At 46.2% G+C, this 25,324-nt stretch overlaps 1 protein-coding gene across 1 annotated transcript in view; it reads right to left on the bottom strand.

Annotated features, from left to right (window-relative positions):
* The window catches only part of LOC116984386, a 32,022-nt gene extending 14,218 nt beyond the window's left edge, over positions 1 to 17,804 (bottom strand). The window contains exon 1 of the mRNA XM_033038543.1: positions 17,578 to 17,804. Coding sequence (XP_032894434.1) covers positions 17,578 to 17,804 — 227 coding nt within the window. The remainder of the gene's footprint in view (positions 1 to 17,577) is intronic.
* Between the last annotated feature and the right edge of the window lie 7,520 nt (positions 17,805 to 25,324).

Genomic DNA, 25,324 nt, shown 5'->3' with positions numbered 1-25,324 from the left:
ATGTGAATTAAATAAAATACCAGAGCAAAAGGCGGGGACAGATTTTTGGCTGTTGAGTAGAGCTACTACTCATAGGAAAAAAGCTGTTTTTATGTCTGGCTGTGGCAGCTTTGACAGTCTGGGGCGCCTTCCAGAGGGAAGTGATTCAAAGAGTTTGTGGCCAGGGTGAGAGGGGTCAGAGATGATCTTACCCACTCACTTCCTGGCCCTTGCAGTGTACAGTTCGTCAATGGAGGGAAGGTTGCAGCCAATAGCCTTCTCAGCTGATCGGACGATTCGCTGCAGCCTCCGGATGTCGTGCTTGGTGGCTGAGCCAAACCAGACCATGATGGAGAAGGTGAGGACAGACTCTACGATGGCCGTATGGAAATGGACCATCATTGCCTGTGGCAGATTGTGCTTCCTCAGCTGCCGCAGGAAGTACATCCTCTGTTGTGCCTTTTTGACTGTGGAGTCGATGGTAGCCCCCCATTTAAGGTCCTTAGAGATGATGTTCCCAGTAACTCAGCTGGAGTAACTCAGAGGATCAGGTAGCATCTCTGGAGCACATGGACAGGTAACGTTTTGGATCTGGACCCTTCTTAGTTTGGTTTAGTTTAGATTAGTGATACAGTGCAGAAACAGGCCCTTCGGCCCACCGAGTCCACACTGACCAGTGGTCCCTGTACACAAGCACTATCTTACACACTAGGGACAATTTACAATTCTTACCAAAGCTAAATTAATCTACAAAGAAGTATGTCTTTGGGGTGTGGGAGGAAACCAGAGTACCCGGGGAAAGCCCACGTAGATCACGGGGAGACAGACAGCACCCGTAGTCAGTATCGCCCCAGGGTGTCTGGCGCTGTGAGGCAGCAACTCTGCCACTGTGCTACCATGCCACCCTTTCTGACTGTTTTGAATAAATATTGGTTCAGACTCCAGGAGGAGCTCCCAGGACCTGCTGACTTCATTCCAAACTAGAATGTCATATTTATGATTTGCATGCACATCCTTCGGAGTCAGAAATAAGAGCAAAATCAACTGAGTAACAGAGTGCGGCACCATTGGAGGCTCCTTCCCTTGATGTTGAGCCAAGCTCTCTCTTTGCTGTGAGAGGTGGGCCAACAATTGGCATTGATATGGTTTCTTTTTGTCTAGTGTACTGAGATGCAGCGAAAAGCATTTGTTTGGGTGCTATCCAGTGAAATCAAATCATGCTGTAATATAGTACAAGCAAGCCATACATAAGTACAACAGATGAGAAAAATATCAGAATGCTGAATAGCGTGCTGCAGAGTTGCAGTGTTACAGTTACAGATAAAAAAAAAAAGTTGAGGTAGGTTGGAAGATCAGGTAGGTTGGAAGTCCCTGTCTTATGGGAGGACAGTCATCTGATAAAGAGAGTGAAGAAGCTGCTTCTGAATCCAGTGGTACATGCTTTCAAGCTTTTGTGTGTTCTGCCCGACAAGGAGGGGCGAAGAGGGAATTAGTGTGGCGAGAAAGGTCTTTGATAATGTTGGCTGCTTTCCCAAAGCAGCATGAAGTGTTGATGGAGTCGATGGAGGAAATTGGGTCTGCAATTTCTACCAGCCTTGGGCAGAGCTGTTGCCAACCCAAGCTGTGTAGCAACCCAATAGTATACATTCTACTGTGCATCTGCAGAAGTTGGTAAGAGTTATTGGAGACATACCGAACCTCCTTAGAGCCCGAGGAAGAGGAGGCGTTGATGTGCTTTTTTTGGCCAAAGCTTCGATGTGGCTGGTCCATGACAAATCGTTGGCCAAGCTCTTAAAATCTTTCTTTGAGAACTCACAGAAGGTTCTCCACACCGCTGTGCGACCACTGCTGTGGATTCGGAAGGACGACAACTCATTTTAGACACAGCAAGATCTCAGAAACGGTAATGAGACAAATGTGCAACTGAGCTGTCTTGGTGGTAATGCTTGAGGTGGAAAAGTGGAACTCAAGGTCCGGAAGACTTAAACTGTTGGTGCCAAGGAAGGGCTGATAGATTTTCAAGAGGTTAATATCAGAGACTGCCAACGAGTGAAGGGGGAGGAGGTGGCACAATTGTGCCACCTCCTCCCCTAGTCAGACCTCAGGGCCTTAGATTCGACCAAGCCTCAGAAGGTGTCCATTGAGGCCTTATCCTAAAACAACCTGGTATCCTTTGAAAGGAGAGTCTGTAGTTTAGACATTACCTCCCCTCAAATCTGTCACATGTGGTAAGAATTTATAAACACCTCTGGAAAATCAGATAATAAAAAGGTATTTAAATTGTGATGGTGAAAGAAAAATATATTACATTTTTAAAACAAATATTATAAACACGTTCAAAAATTAAGAAATAATTAGTGTAAAATTAAAACAAAAATCTCCAGCCAGGAATTTTCATTCAGTTTTTCACTGTAGACGTGACAATAAACTAAACTAAACTAAACTAAACTAAAACTAAGCAAAACTAAAGATCTATGGGGACTCCGTTCCAACAGATCTATGACAAGAGACTCCCTTGGACTCTATGCTGCCTTTCCTGTTTTATTCAGCGCGAGAAAGTTGTTACTAAATTGGGGAAGGAATTCAGTTGAAACTTATTTTTCCAGGGAGTGGTTGGAAGTTCGGATAAGGTGTAGATGAGACAAGTAGTAAAATTGTCTTTAAGGAGATGTTGGGTAATCTCATGGAGAGGAAGGGCCAATGGGGTATAATGGAGATGGGGACTCATGTGCAGCAGGATTAAGTGGGGCCAAATGTCCTGTCGCATTGTAGCCGGTGGCAGTAAACTGCAGAACCATAGGTCTTATTTATGTAATGCCACTGGAGGAGTTTGGTCTTAATGAATGTGCAGGAAAGGAGACTTACTATCGGAGCCCACGATCCCTTGCCGGGGATCGACTGCGGATTTCAACATCGAGGCGCTCACAATCTCGGGTAGAGACTGATGTCGGGAAGCTCCAAAGTCGCAAGAGGTTCGACCGGTCCGATCTCCCGGCGTGGGGGGAGCTGAGATTCCCCCCCGATACGGGAGCTTGATTGCCCCCGACGCGGAGGGCCCGACCGCCAGCTGCGGGAGGCAAGATCGCCCTGACAACGGAAGGTTCGAGTGCCCCGACCGTGGGAGAACAAAGATGGGAAGGAGATTGAACTTTTTTTTCGCCTTCCATTACAGTGTGGAATGTGGAGGAGTCACTGTGGTGGATGTTTATGTTAAAATGTATTTGCCGTGTCTTGTTGCTTTTTATTGGTATGACTGTACGGCAAATCAAATTCCTCGTATGTTGCAAAACATACATGGCTAATAAAGTATGATTATGATTATGAAGATTATAAAATGTTGATTTAAACCAAAGATAGACACAGAGTGATGGAGTAACTCAGCGGGTCAGACAACATCTCGAGAGAAAAGAAATAGGTGACATTTCAGGTCGAGATCCATCTTCAGACTGAGAGTTAAAGCCCTGTCCCACGGTACAAGTTCATTCCAAGAGCTCTCCCGAGTTTGCTCTGATTCGAATTCGGAGATTTACGGTAATGGCCACTCGTCGGTACCCGGGGCTCTCGTGGACATTTTTCAACATGTTGAAAAATCTTCACGAGTCTTCCCGTGCTTACCTGCCATTAGCTAGTCTTCCCGAGTACCTGCCGTTAGCGTTACGAGCTGCTAAGAGACGTTCCCGAGCACCGACGTACCCGCTACATTCATTCTCCGTGCTTACCATCAGTTTGATTTTTTTTTAACTCGGGAGAGCTCTTGGAATGAACTCGCACCGTGGGACAGGGCTATTAGGGAAATGAGAGATATAGACAAATATACAACAAATGAATGAAAGATATACAAAGAAGTAATGATGATAAAGGAAACAGGCCATCGTTAGCTGTCGGTTAAGTGAAAACGAGTTACAGACAATGTCCGACCCGTTGAGTTACTCCAGCTTTTTGTGTCTATCTAGTCTTAATGAAGACTTCCAAGAGAATCCATTAGCAAATTTCCAGTTCTATTTTTCTAATTCTCAGCCCAAACTCTCTCTTAACTGAGAGTCACAGGGCACAGAGACTGGCCCTTCAGTCCATTACTACCAAGCAGACATTAACTTTAATCCCATTTTGGTTATTCCCATACCTCTCCAACCCCTCACAACTCCTCACAGACTTTACCACTCTCCTGCACACTAATAATTTACAGTCCCCAATTCACCTGCCGGCCCAAAATCGCAGGAAATACTCGGGCAGCATCTGTGGAAAGAGAAGCAGTCAACGCTCTGGGTCCATTACGTTTTGTCAGAACTGTGAAAGAGAGAGACTGAAATTAGTTATGGGGGAGGGATGTGTAGAACAAAGGGAATGTTTTGATATGGGTTGAGTTGAATTGGCTTAATGATGGTGATCACCAACACATTAAGCTTGCTGGTCTCAGTCAGTCTAGTTTTACCTAGCCAATTAACCTACCAACCTGTACGTCTTTGGAGTGTAGGGGGAACTGGAGCTCCCGGGAGATAACCTACGCAGGTCAAGGAGAGAACATGCAAACTCCATATAGACAGCACCCATATTCAGGATCGAATCCGGATCTCTGACACAGTAAGCCAGCAACATTACTGCTGCACCACCATGCCGCCATTCCTCAGACCGGCGATTGCCCACTGTAAATTACCCCAAGTGTATCGATGAGTGGCAGAGTCTTGGTTTAGGACAAATAATAAGGCCAAACCTCAACCTACAGTGCGAGGTATGTTCAGGGCATAGAATGAAAGGATCCTATAAGGATTGTAAACATTTCGAGGTGGGTAGCCAGGTCTGAGGAATACCTATCACCACTTAAGGAATAAGAGCTGCTGACACTGGAGGGGAGGAGGTTGGAGATGTATGAGAATAACATGAAAGGGATTAACATAGATGGCTGATTGGTGTGGATTTGAACATGTGTGGGTGGGCTGAAGGGCCCGTCTCCATGCCTTGTGACTAACAGTAGTAGAGTGATTCAGGCAAAAATAGAGCAGGAAATTGCTAAGACGTCTTCATTAAGATTAAACTTCCCCCAGTGGCACTGGTGTGACGGTTAGATGCCCCCGGCTACAAGTTCTGGCATCAGTGGGTGACAGAGGGGCACATATGATCAGCAGCCAGGAGCGAGGAGACAGAAGCAAATGAACTCCTCTGGGGATTGAACCTCAGAATCATCATGGGAGAGAGGGGGTCAGGGGGGGGGGGGGGGGGGGGGGGGGGGGAGTGAGGAGAGAAAGGAGTGAAGGGATGAGGCAGTGGCCCAGCTCTGTACCCCTGGAGGCAAAACTGAGTGCCTTTCCAGAGAGCAATTTCGCATCCTTTTTTCTGACACACGGTAGAAAATCTGTTCAGCTCGTCCCAGCATTAAAAGCTCCGATGTAAATCGAGATGAAAGGAGCCCAAGCGGCTGAGGTAATTAAAAATGTATTTTGTATCTCCAAGTAATTGAATTGTGTACAATTGGCAAGTTAATGAGGTCAGTCCTCCCTCCCTGACGCCCAACAGGAAACCCAGGAATAATTATCTCTCAATTTTCTTTTTTTCCCCTAATGTAACAATTAATTTATGCCGTTCCACTCTGCCCTGCCTTCCCTGGGCCGCCCCCCCACTCACCGGTCCAGTCCCATCAGTCAACGTCAAGGCTAAACCAGGTTGACACCTCAACGGATAAGGCTGCGTTGAGCAGGCTCCAGCTGTTGCCCGCATTTCCAGGTGGAGGTCTCCAGGGTTTTCCGCCTACTGCCGCTCCAGGGCTGAGGCAGAGCCGGCCCCGAACCTCCTTCATCCAACGGCCAGAGAAGGGAGCTTTCGGCCGAGCGAGGGGGTGAGATGTGCCTCTCCTTGTAAGGGGGTGAGATGTATCTCTCTCAGATGAGGCTGCATTTAAAATAACCCCATTTGGAGAGGACCTCATTGAAACGTGTTTATTCTTGATTAGTACGGATCAGTGGTTAGGGGGATAAGGCAGGAGAATGTGATTGATCAGCCATGATTGAATAGCGGAAATACACTTGATGGGCCGAATGTCCTAATTCTACTCCTATCACTATGTCCTTATGAAATGTACCGAATAGAAAAAAGCTTGAATAGAGTGAATAGGGTTATGTTCCCACTAGTGGGAGAGTCTAGGACCAGAGCCCATAGCCTCAGGATAAAAGGACATACCATTAGAAAGGAGATGAGAAGGAATTTCTTTAGTCAGAGGATGGTATATCTGTGGAATTCAATGGCACGGACGACTGTGGAGCCCGTCAATGGATACTTTTTAAGGCATGGACAGATTGACAGATTCTTGATTAATTAGGGAGTCAGGGGTTATGGGGAGAAGGCAGGGGAATGGGGTTGGGAGGGAAGGATAGAGCAGCCATGATTGAATAGAAACATAGAAAATAGGTGCAGGAGTAGGCCATTCGGCCCTTCGAGCCTGCACCGCCATTCAATATGATCATGGCTGATCATCCAACTCAGTATCCTGTACCTGCCTTCTCTCCATACCCCCTGATCCCTTTAGCCACAAGGGCCACATCTAACTCCCTCTTAAATATAGCCAATGAACTGGCCTCAACTACCTTCTGTGGCAGAGAATTCCACAGATTCACCACTCTCTGTGTGAAAAAAGTTTTCCTCATCTCAGTCCTAAAAGATTTCCCCTTTATCCTTAAACTGTGACCCCTTGTTCTGGACTTCGCTGACCAACATCGGGAACAATCTTCCTGCATCTAGCCTGTCCAACCCCTTAAGAATGGCAGAGTAGACTTGATGGGCGGAATGGCCTAATTCTGCTCCTAGAACCTATACATTTTTAAGATAGTGGTGAGCTTTAGACAGCACGGTGGCTTAACGGTAGAGTTGCTGCCTTACATCGCCTGATACCCGGACTCGATCCTTACCATGGGTGCTCTCTGTGTGGAGTTTGCACACTCTCTCTGTGAGCGCGAGGGTTTCCTCCGGGTGCTCCGGTTTCTCCCCACATTCCAAAGGTTTGTAGGTTAATTGGCTTCGGTAAATTGTTCCTAGTTTATAGGATAGAGCTAGTGTACGGGTGATCGTGGGTCGGTGCGGACACGGTGGGTCGAAGGACCTGTTTCCACCCTGTATCTCTAAACTAAACTAAGCTGCCATCTTGAAGTTCTGCAGTCCTTGATGGGGGTGTTAGGGGCAGGAAAGGGAGGGAGAGAGGGGGGGGGGGGGGGTTGCTGGAGGTTACCTAAATTCGGTGAATTCAATGGTCAGTATGTTTGTAAACAACCCAAGTGGAATGCAAGGTGCTGCCCCTCCAATTTGCGTGAGACCTCATTCTGACAATGGAGGAGGCCCAGGACAGAAAGGTCAGTACGGGAATGAGAAGGGAGTTTAAATGGTTAGCAATCAGGAGTTCCAATAGGCCTCGGCGGACTGAGCGCAGTTCCTTCTTACACATTCTAACGGGGAGTTATTGCAAAGCTAGTGAGGTCTGGCAGCACGAAGGATGTCAGACTTAGACCGCTAAGGAGACACATTTATAGGGGCAGCTTTCCTAAAGCAACTAGGCTGATTGGACATAGATCATTTAACTGCTTGTTCATTAGAATGCCCTCTCTGAACTAATTTAATTTTGGTGGGACTGTGAGTATATTCCTCTGGGTTAATGGAGAACTGAATTAAATAGCAGTCCTAAAGGAGTATTCTAGCCTTAAATACCCAGGACCTATGGCTCAGATTCTCACACCATGTATGAATTAATGAGCATGAATTTCATTGCATTTCCATTATATTAAATTACAAGAACAATATGCAGGATCAAGGATCCTTTCGAAGGCATTTTCCTCTGCTTGTTTTTGCTAAACCGTCAAAAATATGTCTCTCTTTGCCATTCTAATTTAAATTAAATTTACTTAAAGGGTTACAATTACCGAGAGCTCTACTGTTACCTTATTTTATTCTTAAGAAACATTTATTGCATCAACAATATGGAAAGAAATTTCCCGCAGTAATTAAGAGTGATGTTCATTCAACCCTGAATTTTCTGGGAAATAATGACATTAAAATCCTATTGACTCTCACTTTCGTCTGTAACAATTTATTTGAGAAAGGTACAAGACACAATAAATTTTCCAGATGAGACATAAATGTCTCATTAGTAAAAAGGCTTCGATGCATCTTCATATGCATTTAGACCAGTTCGGAGAGGCTGTGTAAATGCTTAACACGGACAATATTATGATAATAGTAGCAAGGCACGGACTATTTGGAAGAACTCACTCCTTTAGACTTTAGTGATACAGCATGGAAACAGGGCCTTCGGCTCACCGAGTCCACGCTGACCAACGATAACCCCTGTACACTAACATTATCCTACACACTAGGGGCAATTTACAATTTCACTGAAGCCAATTAACCTACAAACATTTACGTCTGTGGAGTGTGGGAAGATCCTGGAGTAAATCCACGCGGTTACAGGGATAATGTACAAACTCCATACAGGCAGCACCCCATAGTCAGGATGGAACCCGTGTCTCCGGTGCTGTAAGGCAGCAATTCTACCGCTGCGCCACTGTGCTGCCCACTTCCTTTTCTGAAAGCCATTGCTCACTTTTCCATTCACTTGGGTTCAACCAGTCTTTTCAGCTAAAGTTTTGAGCTAAAATTTGAAGTGCCTAAGACTCATTTTCTATGTTCCAACACAATGGGATTGATGCAATATTGATTGTGGGATGCGATTGAAATTTCCCTGTGAGCCCTATGCCCGAAGGGGAAGCAAATTGTGTCCTTAGAGTCGTAAGGAACTGCAGATGCTGGAGGAAATGAGTGGGTCAGGCAGCATCTGCGGAGGGAATGGACAGGCAACCTTTCGGATCAGGACCTTTCTTCAGAATGAAATTGTGTACTTCCCTGTGCCGACACGCTGAGGTTACAGGAGTTCCTCAAGACAGTGTCCTGAGCCCAACCATTTTGAACCGCTTTGATAGTGACCTCTCCTTTCCATCTTAAGCTCGTAAGTTCATGTCATCGGAGCAGAATTTGGTCATTCGGCCAAATTGGGTCTACTCCACTGATGTGGGACGAATCACTGATGGTGATGAGTCAGAGTATAGAAGTGAGATCGACCGATTGACCAAATGGTGCCAGCACAACAACCTGGCTCTCAACACCAGCAAAACCAAGGAACTGATTGTGGACTTTGGTAGGGGTAGGATCGGGACCCACAATCCCGTTTATATCAACAGGATTGTGGGTCAGTGAAAACGGTCAAAAACTTCAAATTCCTGGGCGTGCATATTTCCGAAGATCTTTCCTGGTCTCAGCACACAGATGCAATTATAAACAAGGCACATCAACGCCTCTACTTCCAAAGAAGATTACGGAGAGTCGGTATGTCAAGGAGGACTCTCTCGAACTTCTACAGGTGCACAGTAGAGAGAATGCTGACCGGCTGCATCGTGGCTTGGTTCGGCAACTTGAACGTCCAGGAGCGGAAAAAAATGCAGAAAGTTGTGACCACTGCCCAGTCCATCATCGGCTCTGACCTCCCCACCATCGAAGGGATCTATCGCAGTCGCTGCCTCAAAAAGGCTGCCAACATCATCAAGGACCCACACCATCCTGGCCACACACTCATCTCTCCGTTGCCATCGGGAAGAAGGTATAGGAGCGTGAAATCTGTAACATCCAGGTTCAGGAACAGCTACTTCCCCACAGCCATCAGGCTATTAAACACAACATCAAACAAGCTCTGAACAATAACAGTCTATTATTACTATTGCACTTTATCTGTTTATTTATTGTGTATATATTGGTCTATGGTATATATACACACTGAACTTTTATCTCCTGTTCTGTATTACGTTTACATATTCTGTTGTGCTGCAGCAAACAAGAATTTCATTGTCCTATCTGGGACACATGACACTAAAACTCTCTTGACTCTTGATCTATTGCCCCCTCTCAACATCATTCTTCTGTCGTCTCCCCATAACACTTGACGCCCTTACTAATCAAGAATCTGTCAATCTCCAAGTCCCCAGTGTCAAGTACCCATTGACTTGGCCTCCACAGCCGTCTGTGGCAATGAATTCCACAGATTCACCACCTCTGACTAAAGAAATTCCTCCATGTCTCCTGTCTAAAGGTACGAGGTGTGGTCAATGGTGGGGATATTTGCTGAAAACTGCACAACTTTCAATTCCATTTACTGGTCTTCAACAAATGAAGTCATGTAAGTGATGAATGTTAAAGCATAGGCTGATAAGTGGCAAGTAACAGTCATTTCACTGAAGAGCCAGACACTGACCATCTCCAAAAAAAGTGTCTAATCATAGAAAGCATCCTATTGGGATGCGTCACAGTTTGGTATGGCAACTGCTCTGCCCAAACTGTGAGAAACTGCAGAGAGTTGTGCATGTATCCCAGTCCATGACACCAACCATCCTCCCTCCATCTACACCTCACGCTTCCTCTTCATCAGAATCAGCCTTGCCTTTGCATGTATGCTGCCACATATGCTGCTGTAAACATCCTCTAAGTCTCTGAACTCAGCTGCTCCAACTCACTGCTATTCAGTTTGCCATGTTGCATTCTCCATTCATGTGAGACCTTCTAAAGTTCCGATGCCCACACCTTGCTCTGGCCAAAATCGCAACAAAATGCAGAGTTGTGGATGGTTCCTTTAAAAGATCTGACTAAGGCAGAATGACACACGGGCAAATTTTCACCTTGAACGTGAGCTCAAGGTACAACACACAATTAACTGTATAGGAAGGGCCCTTCCTGACGTCATTTGCAACCGGTCCCGATTTTTTTTCTGGTCTTCTCTCGCATTCAGTTTCCCCCCTTCCCCCCACCTCTATCTTTCAGTCTGAAGAAGGGATCCTATCCGAAATGTCACCTATTCCTTTTCTCCAGAGATGCTGCCTGATCTACTGAGTTACTCCAGAATTTTGTGTCTATGTACACAATGAACTGCATTGAAATTTGGAGAATTGTGTCACTTAGACGTTTGCCTGTTGTGGTGCAGGAAACTGATGTCCTGTTGAAGAGACACAAAATGCTGGAGTAACTCTGCGGGTCAGGCAGCATCACTGGAGAAAAGGAACAGGTGACGTTTCGGATCAAGTCCCGTCTTCAGACTCTATAGACATCTGTAGAAGACCAAGTCAGCACACATCTCTACATGCAACACAATTTCAATGTTTCCCCTTGAACAAAGATATAGCTCTTGATTCCGTGCATATCCCCTGGGCCAGAAGTTTAAGCATTCAATACCCATTCCACATAACATAAACCAGGGTGACGGGATTAAGGGAGATTGACAGCATTGGAAGTGGTGCGGCATCAGAAGGGATGTTAAACCAAGGTACTGCCTAAAATGCATCTCTCCAACTTCTTTGCCACCTATACCAATACACACTCACAGCGCTCAGTTAAAGGAGTTACCATACACTGAGCTTTAGCCATCTTTTTACAGCGCCAACCTTCCTGTTCATCGCGGTGTGTGTCTGTTTCACCTTGTCTTTGCACCGTGTGAATTTTTTAGACAGCGCTCCCCCGCTTGCCCTGTCCCCCGCCTGCATAACAGGCTGGTGAAGGAAGCGATGTGTTTGTGTGTGTTCCACTCTGGCAGTCGCCGTTGCAGTTGTCAGTTTTTCAGGTAGCTGCGGCAACTTGACAGTCACCGGCAGTCCGCTGAAAAATCGCCTGAGTGGGACAGGCCCGTAAGTGAAAAGCAACAAGACGCACAACCACATAGAAGTTAACATAAATATCCGCCACAGTGGATTCCACATTCCCCACTGTGATAGAAGGCAATAAAGTTCAACCTTTTTCCTTGTTGTTTTCCCGTGGTCGGGGCAGTCGAACTGTCTGCAGTCGGGGCGATCAAAGCCCCCGCAGCCGGCGATCGAAGATCCCGTCGGGGTGATCGAAACTCCCGTATCGGGGCGGTTGAAACTCTCTCCGCGGCATGGAGCTCCCGAATCTGCCTCTTCTTACCAGAGACCACGGGCTTCATGATGTTAAAGGCCACAGGCCCCCGCGGTTGGAGCTTCGATTCCTGGCAAAGGGATCGCAAGCTCCACGATGTTAAAGTCCCGCAGACTCCCGCGGCTTGGAGCGCCGGGTCGGTCTCCAGGAAAGGCCGCCAACTCCACGATGTTAGGCCGCAGTGAGGACGGGGATACGATACAGAAAGAAATTGCATCTCCGTCGAGGTTAGCGATTGAAAAAAAAGTTTCCCCCAACATAAAACAAACCAAGGAACACTAAAACATATTTTAAACACATAATAAAAATAAGAAAAAAGAAGAAAGGACAGACAGACTGTTGGCGAGGCAGTTGGCCAGTGATCAAAGGTACACAAAATTGCTGGGGAAACTCAGCGGGTGCAGCAGCATCTATGGAGCGAAGGAAATAGGCGACGTTTCGGGCCGAAACCCTTCTTCAGACTGATGGGGGGTGGGGGGGGGAAAGAAAGAAGGAAAAGGGGAGGAGGAGGAGGAGCCCGAGGGCGGGCGGATGGGAGGGTGGGAGGAGACAGCTAGAGGGTTAAGGAAGGGGAGGAGACAGCAAGGGCTAGCCAAATTGGGAGAATTGTGGCCAGTGATCAAGTTTGAAGAAGGGACTCAAACCGAAACGTTGCCCATTCCTTCTCTCCAGAGATGCTGCCTGTCCCGCTGAGTCACTCCAGCTTTTTGTAAGTATCTTTGGCTGAGTTTGAAGCTCTTTTATTGCAGTTAAGATACAGGATAATTGGACAAATACATGGAAAGGAAAGATCTAGCAGAGTACGGGCCAAATGGGGGCAAATGGGAACTAGCTTAGATGGGACACCTTGGTTGGGATGGACGTGTTGGGCTGAAGGGCCTGTTTCCATGCTCTAGGACTCTACGAATCTACTAAAAATGTACAAATATCCTGGCATGCCATAACCTCCATTGCAAAAGTGACTACACTTCAAAAATATTTGATTGTGATATTTTAGTTTAGTTTCGAGATACTACATGGAAACAGGCCAGTCGGCCCACCGAGTCCATGCTGACCAATGATCACCCGTACACTAGTTCTATCCTACACATAAGGGACAATTTAACATCAGCCAATTAACCTACAAACCTGCTCATATTTGGAGTGTGGGAGGAAACCGGAGCACCCGGAGGAAACCCACGCAGTCACATGGAGAACGTACAAACCCCTTGTACAGACAGCACTTGTAGTCAGGATCGAACCCAGGAATCTGGTGCTGTGAGGCAGCAACTCCACCTCTGCCACCCCACAGCTCAGGAAAGATTCAGTAGATATTCGAGATTCTTCTTTTACTCCTTTCCCTCGGTGTTTAAAAACTCTTACAGCGGAACACGGACCCCATTCCTCATTTGACAAGTCAGGCCAATGGGAGTTTATCCACTGGAATGATTGATGAAGTCATGCAAGCTAAGCTGCTTAACAACCAGAAATCAGATCAATCCCTGGTAATGAGAGCGATTTAGTGGCGATAAGTCAAAAAAGTGTAGGATCATCCAAGCAGACTAACACAGGCAGCTACATTTCGGGAGAAAGAAACAGCAATGTAATTTAATTTAAATAAGTATGTTTCATTTAGTGTCACGTGTACTATGGTACAGTGAAAAGCCTTTTTTTTGTTGCCGGCTATCCAGTCAATGGAAAGACTATTCATGATTACAATTGAACCGTCCACACTGTACAGATACAGGATAGAAGGCATAACGTATTGTGCAAGATATAAAGTCCGATTGAAGATAGTCCAAGGATCTCCAGTGGGATAGATGGTAGGTCAGGACCGCTCTCTCGTTGTTGATAAGATGGTGCAGTTGCCTGATAACAGTTGGGAATAAACTGTCCCTGAATCTGGAGGTGTGCGTTTTCACATTTCTGTGCCTCTTGCGTAATGGGAGAAGGGAGATGAGGGAATGACCGGGGTGAGACTGGTCGTTGTTTTCGCTGCTGGCTTTGCCGAGGCAGCGTGAAGTGTAGATGGAGCCAACGGAAGATAGGTTGGTTTTGTGTGACTATTGTGTGTCTCTGTCCCAAAATTCTCTACAATTTCTTGCCGTCTTGGATGGAGCTGTTCCCAAACCATGACATGATGCATCCCGATAAAATGATTTATATGGTGCATTTGTGGCGAGAGTTGTTGGGGACGTGCCGAACTTCCTAAGCCTTCCAAGGAAGTAGGTGTTGGTGTGCTTTCTTGACCATTGCTTCGCTATGGCTGGTCCAGGACATGTCGCTGGTGATATTTACTCCTGGAAACCTGAAGCTTTAAACCATCTCTACATTGGCGTCATCAATGTATAATGAAGGGGTGTTATAACAATCAAAGGGCCCAAGAGTAGGGATGGAAAGAAATTTGAACTAAATATGCATCAGAGTAATCTTGTTCCATGATCCTAGAGAGTAGTAAATTTCCCAATCATCCAACGCACATCATATTTAAATTGTGTTATTGGAGGTGCACATGGTGAAACGATGGCCATACACAGAACATTGAAGAGTTTAGCACAGAATAGACCCTTCAGCCCATAGTGTTTGTGCCAAACAAAATGGCAATTTAAACTGACCTCCTCTGCCTGCACGTGACCCGTATCCCTCCATTCCCTGTATATCCTTCTGCCTATCTCAAGGCCTCTTAAATTCCCCTGTTGTGTCTTCCTTCACCGCCACTCCTGGAAATGCATTCCAAACACCTATAGAATGCTCTGAGCTCATCGAGGAGGGATGGGTTGTTCCCAATGATTCTGCTTCACTCACTCTTTAGCATGGGAGTTGTGCCACAATTGATGGGCATCCTGTGGTTAGTCTGGTACTCTAGTGTGGTCTGGAGTTATCTCAAGGTGTCCCCGAAGGCCTAGCAAAGGTCATACCCACAAAATGTCCTGAACCGGTTTGGGTCACCCAACTTGAAAGGCTCAGATTTGGTCTTCACTAGGTAGTGGATCTCACGGTTCCTCTATGGTTTCCGGTTAGGGAACGCTCGGATTGACTTGGCACAACAAGGAACTGCAGATACTGGTTAATACCAAAGATAGGCACAAAATTCTGGAGTAATTCAGTGGTTCAGGCAGCATCCCTGAGAACATGGATAGGCGACATTTCGGGTCAGAAGCATTTTTCAGACTTGGCGGCGTTTCGGGTCGGAGCCCTATTCAGACTAGTTTGGCACAAAGTGATGAAGTCCGATGAAGTCTATGAGGGCAGTGGTGTACCCATTTGGGTTGGCTGCTGAGTCTTTGAATATGGACCAGTCCAGTGACTCAAAGCAGTCGCGTAGGAGCTCCTACGACGAGGACTATCTCCTAAGACTAGCATTGCACGACGTTTTGCACCAGATCCTCATGCTTCAGTTTCTAATTGTCAGCAGGGAGAGGAAGCAAAGCCTGATGGCCAGTTTTTACATCTGATGGAGTGGGAAGCATCTTTGATGATTGTGTGGCTGTGGTCAAGGCGTTTGAGCCTCTGGTGGGACAGGAGACATGCTGATAGCATTTTGAAGGGAGGGGCACACGAGTTGCCGAGAGGACCTATTCCTGCTCTTTTACTTTCTTATGTCCTTATGACTAACCCACCATCCCAGGGAAATATCTGGTGACTCTTTGTAGCGCTCAATCTATTGCTAGTATATCCATACTTCAGTCGGGAGACCAGACCTGTGAACACTATTCCACGTACAATCTCACCAGGGCCCTCTCTAATGCAGCAAGACATTACTTCTCGTACATAAATCCTCTTATAATAATGGCCAGCGTACCATTTGCTTTCCTAACTGCTTGCTGCACCTGAACGTTAACCTTCAATGACAGAAGTAATCCTGATCAAAAGAATTGCTGCTCTGAGTTGCAAAGTGTGCTGTCGAGTTTGAAGTACTAAAGGTGTTTTAATTCAGCTGACACTATGGACATTCTCTTTCAAGTATTAATGCCTGCTAAAACAGAGTGCGGGTGATGCTGACTGCTGCTGGGACAGAGATGTGGTTAACTTCAGCCTGTGTCTGCCTGATATACAGCAAAACTGGAGTCAGAGCAAATGGCCAACACGAGGAACCGCATATGCTGGAATCCTGGCACTAAAAAAGCAAAATGCTGGAGTAACTCAGCGGGTCGGGAAGCATCTCTGGAGAGCTTGGACAGGCGACATTTTGGGTCAGGAACCTTCTTCAGTGATTGTAGTGGAGGGGAGCCTTCTCCCTGTTCTTCCAGCTTTCTCCTCCTTATACAATTAGTCTGAAAAAGACCAACCCAACCCAAAACATCACCTATCCATGTCCAGAGATGCTGTTATGACCTATTGCAGCTTTTTATGGGGGGTTTTGCTGGAAATGAGAAAAGCTGATTATTTGCAGTCAATTGGATGTGATTGTTTGACTATGTTTGAAGCCAAAGTATAAATAATGAAAGAGGAAATGCACTAATAGACATTTTGTTAAAATCATTTTTATCTTGGGTATTTTTTCCAGCCAGATAACAAACAACTAATATCAGTTTTCATTGTCCAGCTTCCGTTGGCATACATGTTTATTTTGTGCAACACACAAAGTGCTGGAGGATCTCTCTGGGTCAGGCAGCATCGTTGGAGAGAATTGACAGGTGATGTTTCAGGTCAGAGAGAGACACAACAAGCTGGAGTAACTCAGCGGGACAGGCAGTATCTCCGTCTCTCCAGAGATGCTGCCTGTCCCGCTGAGTCACTCCAGCTTTCTGTGTCTATCTTTGGTTTAAACCAGCATCTGCAGTTCCTTCCTACACATGGTGTTTCTGATCGGGACCCTTTCTCAAATTCATTGTAGTTGGTGGGGGGAGAAAGCTGGAAAAAAAGCTTATTTACAGGTATATATCTAGTTTCATTTGTTAACTTCTCCACATTAAATTGAGCAGCAAAAATGTTTTGGGTCCGAGTTGATTAATGGAAGTAACTGAGGCTTGTTCTTCTTACTCTCTGGACCATCTTCCTTCACTCCACTCCCAGTAAACAGCCACAGGGGATCAGCCACATGAGCCTGGTGATAAGGTTGGTTCAAGCCAAGGGCATTTTCTACAAGAGCCAAACTCTGCTCCACCTTGAGGCCTACCCATTCTTTCCCCTATTGATCAGAGGAGACCAAAGCCTGCATGCCTCCAGTGGGAGGCAGGTCAAGCCTGGATTAGGCCTGAGCTAGGCCTCAACACAGCCTCCTCGTACTCGAGATATCCAGTCATGCCCCAGATTTCTGACAGCTGTTTTAAACTCTTCATCATCATCTGAAACAATCAGCATGCAATAGAGGGTAGTATTCCCTTTACAAAGGTGATAATTAGATAACAAGCTGAGATTAAAGTAATTACAGTTAGGCAGCTGGCAAGGCTACCTCGCCATGTTGTAATATTGTTGATCCTTCAGCATCTGGTTCTAATAACAGTACAGGCAAGAAGATTTTTACATTAATTACACCAAATAATTTATTATAAGCACATTTAATTACAACTGATAAGAGATAAACTGTTCAAAAGAATTAACTCTTCTATGTCACTGATAACAATAAACCCTTTATTGCCACATTAAACCCTTTACTTCCGCATCATTAGGTGGAGGGAAGTGTGAACAGTCTGAATGGTGGTGATTCCTTACCTGATAAGATAATAGCAGATTAGCGTGTCAAAGTACTCGTGGTATACGATGTTGTTAACATGACCGTACTGATCATTGTCTTGCCAACGGGTCTGAATGGGCAGGAAGTAAGGGTAGATCCCTCGTAGCCGGTAGTGGTTCTCGGAGTCAGTGGCCTGGGACACGCCGCTCCGTCTCACAACGGTGCTGAAGGGACGGAGCGAGCTGAGATGGGCCAGTAGTCTCATGGTGTGTCACCTAAGGCAACAAGGAAGTCTGGGGGAGTTAAAACATCCATTAGTCAACAAAATAAAATCACCAACTACTGCATTGCCTTTGAGTATTTTTGTTTAAAAATTCTTGACTTGGTTGGTAACCCTTCTACATCAGAAGGCACAAGATTGATGTTCTGGGTAATCAAAGCTGAGACGCCAGCATGTTCTGGAGGAAGAATCACACTGCTGGAAGTTCTGCATTTAACCAAGATGTTAAAGTATCTGCCCTCTTTGACGGACCCAAATGATCCCATGAAATTATTTCAAAGAAAAACCACAGTGTTGGACAATGATCACCAATTTGTCCACGATTTCTAGAGCCACTTCTTGAAGTACCCTGGGATGCAGACCATCAGACCCTGGGGATTTGTCAGCCTTCAATCCTATCAGTCTACCCAACACCATTTCCTGCCTAATGTGGATTTCCTTCAGTTCCTCCATCGCCCCAGGTCCTCTGGCCACTAGTACATCAGGAAGATCATTAGTATCCTTCTTAGTGAAGACGGATCCAAAGTACCTGTTCAACTCATCTGCCATTTCCTTGTTCCCCATAATAAATTCACCTTTTTCAATCTTCAAGGGTCCAACTTTGGTCTTAACTAATTGTTTCCTCTTCACATACCTAAAGAAGTTTTTACTATCCTCCTTTATTTTCTTGGCTAGCTTACCTTCGTACCTCATCTTTTCTACCTGTATTTCCTTTTTAGTTATCTTCTGTTGCTCTTTAAACATTTTCCAATCCTCTTGCTTCCCACTCATCTTTGCTATGTTGTAGATAGACAAAAGTGCTGGAGAAACTCAGCAGGTGCAGCAGCATCTATGGAGCGAAGGAAATAGGCAACATTTCAGGCTGAAACCCTTCTTCAGACTGTTGTACTTCTTCTAGTTTATTTTTATAATGTCCCTGCCTTCCCTTGTCACCCACGGTCGCCCCTTACTCCCCTTGGAATATTTATTCCTCTTTGGAATTAACTGATCCTGAACCTTCTGTATTATTCCTAGAAATACCTGCCATTGTTGTTCCACTGTCATCCTGCTAGGGTATCTTTCCAGTCAACTTTGGCCAGCTCCTCCCTAATGGCTCCATAGTCCCCTTTGTTCAACTGTAACACGGACACCTCCGATTTACCCTTCTCCCTCTCAAATTGTAGATTAAACCTCCTAATGGCTCCTTAATCTCAAGTTCCCTTATCAAATCCAGTACAAGCTGCTTTAAGAATCCATCACGGAGGCACTCAACAAACTCCCTTTCTTGGGGTCCAGTACCAACGTGATTTTCCCGTCTACCTGCATGTGGAAATCTCCCATAACAACCGTAGCACTACCTTTACGACATGCCAATTTAAGCTCTTGATTCAACTTCCCCTATATCCATGCTACTGTTTGTGGGCATGTAGATAAGTCCAAGTTTTTAGGGTCTTTTTCCCCTTACAATTCCTTAGTTCTATCCATACTGACTCCACATCTCCTGTTTCAATGTCACCCCTTGCCAGGGACTGAATTTCATTCCTCACCAACAGAGCTACCCCACCCCCTCTGCCCACTTGTCTGTCTTTTCGATAGGATGTATACTCTTGAATATTCAGTTCCTAGCCCTGGCCCTTTTGCAGCCATGTCTTTGTAATTCCCACAACATCATACTTGCCAATTTCTAACTGAGCCTCAAGCTCGTCCATTTTATTTCTTATACTTTGCGCATTCATATACAACACTTTGACTTTGGTATTCACCTCCCCTATTACACCGCTCACAATTGGCCCTGACCTCATTCTCTTATCCCTTCTCAGACTTTCCTTCCTATTAATTTGGGAGTCTTTTGTAACTTTTCCTGTACTCACTTTCCCTATAACTCCATCTTTATACTCCCAATTTGTCAATCCCTTCCCCCTACTATTTAGTTTAAACTCACACGTGTAGCCCTAGCAAACCTGCCTGCCAGAACATCGGTCCCCCTCCAGTTAAGGTGTAACCCGTCCCTTTTGTACAGGTCACCCCTACCCCAGAAGAGATCCGAGTGGTCTATAAATCTAAATCCTTGCTCACTGCACCAGCCCCTCAGCCACACATTCAGATCCCCTATCTCTCTGTTCCTTTCCTCATTAGCACAAGGTACTTGAAGCAATCCAGAGATAACCACCCTAGAAATCCTGCTTTTCAGTCTTCTACTTAACTCCCTAAACTCGCATTGCAGAACTTCCTTCCCCTTCTTCCCAATGTCGTTTGTGCCTACATGCACAACTACTGCCGGCCGTTCACCTTCCCTCTCGAGGATGTTCTGAAATTGGTTTGTGGTATCATGAACCCTGGCACCAGGGAGGCAACAAACCATCCTCGAGTCTCGGCTGCCAACACAGAATCTCCAGTCTGCACCTCGGACGATGGAGACACCCACCACTGTGGCTCTGCCCGACGTTGGTCTCGCCGGTCGAGTCTCATCTCTAGGATTGGAGCCACCGACCCGTCTGCCACTTGGACTGGAAGTGTCGTCTCCCCCGACAGCTCCCAAGAGGGCGTATCTGTTTTCATTAGGCACAGCTGCCTGCGTCTCCTGCACCCCACGGTTACTTCCCTTTCTCTCAGTCACACACCTTCGTTCTTCCTGTATCCTTGGTGTGACAACCTCACTGCAGGTCCTGTCCAGGAAACTCTCGTTATCCCGGATGGCCCTGAGGTCACCCAGCCGCTTCTCCAGTGCCCCAACATGGTCCTTCAGGAGCTGAACCTGGACACACTTGTAGCCACAGTTGTAGCAGTCAGAGAGAGATTCCATCGGTGTCCCTGGCCTCCCACACCCTGCAAGCATCCCACTGACTCATCTTACCCATCATGTGTCCACCGCGTCCCGTCCTCTCCAGCTGTTGGCGTAGTCTCCTCTCCGAAGACTCTCAAGGCCACTTCCCCCAGAGCAACCTTGCTTATATTGGCTGATAAATTGCCTAATTCGGCAATTTACAAATCAAATTCCTCAGTTTAAAACTGTTTTTTCCCCTCACCTTCTTTCCCATGGACTTTCAGCCAATAATCTCTTCTCCCTGCTTCTGATTGATTGCTGCTTCTCCGAGCTCCACGTAAGGACTAGGCTAGAACTGGCTTTTGGCGCTCTTTTTAAACCATTTTTTCTTCTGACTCTACTTCTTTCACACGGACTATCAGCCATAATCTCTTCTCCCTGCTTCTGATTGCTGCTTCTCCGAGCTCCACGCTAGGACTGGGCTAGAACTGGCTTATTGGCGCTCTTTTTAAACCATTTTCTCGTCTGACACTTTCTTTCCCACAGACTTTCAACCAATAAAACAGCAATCAGATCTTATTAAATCCTGAAAGGAAATACTTTCTCTCTGCATACAAATCTGCATTTCTTTTAGCTGACTTTCGTGATTTCAGTGCACAGGCTGTGGAAAGCGCCAAGTAACGTTGGTTTAAAATATACTGACACCGCAGATCTCGAAATGGTTGCTTGTAATTAGGTTGCCACATTCAAATGCCTTTCCAGCACATTGCCTTGGACACTGCCACCCTCGACTGAGTGCAAGTGATGCCTCGAACAGCAGGAGGAAATCTGTACAGTTACTCTATCCATTGATTAGTGTTGCCACAAGTCGAGAGTCAGAACACTGACTCATTATTAGACTTGCTTTTAGCAAAAGTAAATATTGGGACAGAGCCAAAAATGGTTAATTAGTAATTACTTCACATCAAGCCCAGATAACAAAATGCTTCTTTTAAGAGGAAAGTGATGGGAACAGAACTGAAATAAATCCCAGATGAATTGCGCGATTTTTCAGCGGATTTTCAAGTGACTATTCCAATCTTCTCCTTGGTCAGATTAACGGCACATTCTCTCTATGACCATGAGCTCAACCAAGAGTCCACGGACAGTTCCCTAACTCACCCCAATTATCAGTCAGCCTTGAACTCACTGATCTACAATGGCTCCTGATCATTATTTTCACATTCCCCCAAAGCTGTGCACCTCCCAATCTCTGTCACCACCTCCGGTTCTGCAGCCTTGCAGGATTTCTGCTCTCCATCCAATCTCGCCACTTCCACTTTCCTGACTTCTGACACTTTTCCACTGTTGGCCATGCCTTCAGCTTCCTGGCTCCCAAATCCGAAATCCCTTTCCTCAGCATCTCCATCTCTCTTTTGCTGTTACACTTCCCTGAATATCTTCTTCCCCTCTCAAATCAGGCTTCTGAGCAGTCCTTCCATAAGCTAGGAATTAAGTCTAAATAATTTTTAAATTAAACAATAAAGGAATTCTTACAAAATTCTTAAGGGGTTGGACAGGCTAGATGCAGGAAGATTGTTCCCGATGTTGGGGAAGTCCAGAACAAGGGGTCTTTAAGGATAAGAGGGAAGTCTTTTAGGACCGAGATGAGAAAATCATTTTTTACACAGAAAGTGGTGAATCTGTGGAATTCTCTGCCACAGAAGGTAGTTGAGGCCAGTTCATTGGCTATATTTAACCATATAACCATATAACCATATAACAATTACAGCACGGAAACAGGCCATCTCGGCCCTACAAGTCCGTGCCGAACAACTTTTTTCCCTTAGTCCCACCTGCCTGCACTCATACCATAACCCTCCATTCCCTTCTCATCCATATGCCTATCCAATTTATTTTTAAATGATACCAACGAACCTGCCGCCACCACTTCCACTGGAAGCTCATTCCACACCGCTACCACTCTCTGAGTAAAGAAGTTCCCCCTCATGTTACCCCTAAACTTCTGTCCCTTAATTCTGAAGTCATGTCCTCTTGTTTGAATCTTCCCTATTCTCAAAGGGAAAAGCTTGATCACGTCAACTCTGTCTATCCCTCTCATCATTTTAAAGACCTCTATCAAGTCCCCCCTTAACCTTCTGCGCTCCAGAGAATAAAGACCTAACTTATTCAACCTATCTCTGTAATTTAGTTGTTGAAACCCAGGCAACATTCTAGTAAATCTCCTCTGTACTCTCTCTATTTTGTTGACATTATTTAAGAGGGAGTTAGATGTGGCCCTTGTGGCTAAAGGAATCAGGGGGTATGGAGAGAAGGCAGGTATGGGATACTGAGTTGGATGATCAGTAATGATCATATTGAATGGCGGTGCAGGCTCGAAGGGCCGAATAGCCTACTCCTGTACCTATTTTCTATGTTTCTATGTCTGATTCAAACCCAATGATCCCTTTGTGGACATTGGACTTTGTCTACGTAACTGATGCACTACAATGCTGAGAAAAATATTCTAAACTCTGTAATGTCCTCTTTGCTCTACGTGTTGTGCTTGAGTTTGACTTGATTATATTTATGATTCAATGGTTCAATAGTTTAATAGTGCTTTATTGTCACACGGACCGAGGTACAGTGGGATTCCTGTTTTGCATACAGTTCAGTAAAATTATTAGTACACATAGGAATGTATGGTAGGTATGGTATATCTGATCTTTAGCTTTAGTTTACCTCATAGATACAGCGTGGAAACAGGCCCTTCAGCCCACCAAGTCCATGCTGACCAGCGATCACCCCGTACACTAGTTCTATCTCTACACACTAGGGACAATTTACAGAAGCCAATTAACCTACAAACCTGCACGTCTTTGGGATGTGGGAGGAAACTGGATCACCCGGAGGAAACCCATGCGGTCATAGGGAAAACGTACAAACTCCTTACAGACAACACCCGTAGTCAGGATCGAACCCTGGTCTCTGGCTCTATAAGGCAGCAACTCTATCGCTGCGCCACCGTGCCGCTCTGTTTGGATAGTACGCAAAATAAACCTTTTCACTGTATCTCGGTACACATGACAATAATCAACCTGAGCCTAAAGCTAAGCCTATCTCCTTATGCTTCTTGATGCTATTATTTGGGTGAAGATGTTCCTGAGATGTATTGCTACGTGGAGATGCTGCACAAATACAGGTTGGTGTTGGGGGAGAGAACTGAAATTATTTCATGGGTGAAAATCCCTAAATAGTATCAGGGGATCAATAGAACAAACTGGGGAAATATAGGACACGGGTTTGAAACTGGTCTGATATCCAGAGGCCGTACCATTCACCTACATATCCCCATCAACCCGGCAGGGGAAATAAAGAGCCAGTGTTAATAATAATGACCAAAAAATTACCCTTAGTACATTCATGGGCTTTAGAGGGCTATGAGCCAAATGTGGGCAAATGGGACTCACCCAGAATGTCATCTTGATCAGCATGGATGAGTCGGGCTGAAAGGTCTGTTTCCATGTCATATACTTGTTTGTCTCTATGATTGTAGGTATGTTAGGATAGTAAAATGGCTGGCTTACCCAGGTTATGCAAGCTAAGATTCCAGGTGCATGCCTCTGGTTGACCGTATTGCAAACCTGTATTGATACGGGGCCTCCTTAGTCTGGGTATGGATATGAACATGGATGCATATATACACACAAGCATGCCACACACACACACACACACACATACACATATATATCTATATTACTAAAAGTCTGTTCTTGACCGGTTTTGGCGATCTGTGCTGCGATTTCCGAGAGAATACCGCCACCTACGGCCGTCATTTTTGGCCACCTCGCTCAGAGACCCCCTCCGCCGCATGTGTGCCGAGGATTTTTCCAGTCGATGAAAAATGACAGAGATATTAATGATTTTACAAAATTCCCCATTCTCTCTGCTGCCCCCACTGGCTGCAGGGGGGGTGGACTATAAAACCAGGAAGTGGTGTGCCTCAATTAGTCTGCAAGCTGGAGGAAGGCAGAGGGTCACGTTTCTCTGAGCTGTGAATAACACTGAGCACATGTTCACACAACTGTGAGTAAGTACCCTTAATGTGGTTTGAAAATGAAAATATGGTTAAAGTAAAAAAGCACTGCCTGCAAATGGTTGTTTGGGGGGTTTGGGTTGAAATCAAAAGGCACTCTTTCTCCCCCCCCTCTCCTCTCCCCCCCTCTCCTCTCCCCCCCTCTCCTCTCTCCTCTCCCCCCCTCTCCTCTCTCCTCTCCCCCCCTCTCCTCTCTCCTCTCCCCCCCTCTCCTCTCTCCTCTCCCCCCTCTCCTCTCTCCTCTCCCCCCCTCTCCTCTCTCCTCTCCCCCCCTCTCCTCTCTCCTCTCCCCCCATCTCCTCTCTCCTCTCCCCCCCTCTCCTCTCTCCTCTCCCCCCCTCTCCTCTCTCCTCTCCCCCCCTCTCCTCTCTCCTCTCCCCCCTCTCCTCTCTCCCCCCCTCTCCTCTCTCCCCCCCCCCTCTCCTCTCCCCCCCCTCTCCTCTCCCCCCCCTCTCCTCTCTCCCCCCCCTCTCCTCCTCCCCCTCCTCTTCCCCCCTCTCCTCTCCCCCCCCTCTCCTCTCTCCCCCCCTCTCCTCTCCCCCCCCTCTCCTCTCCCCCCCTCTCCTCTCCCCCCCCCCTCTCCTCTCTCCCCCCCTCTCCTCTCTCCCCCCCCTCTCCTCTCTCCCCCCCCTCTCCTCTCTCTCCCCCCTCTCCTCTCTCCCCCCCCCTCTCCTCTCTACCCCCCCC

Source organism: Amblyraja radiata, chromosome 20, assembly GCF_010909765.2.
Source record: "Amblyraja radiata isolate CabotCenter1 chromosome 20, sAmbRad1.1.pri, whole genome shotgun sequence".
Taxonomy (NCBI): Eukaryota; Metazoa; Chordata; class Chondrichthyes; order Rajiformes; family Rajidae; genus Amblyraja; species Amblyraja radiata.
This window is presented reverse-complemented; position numbering and strand designations above follow the sequence as displayed.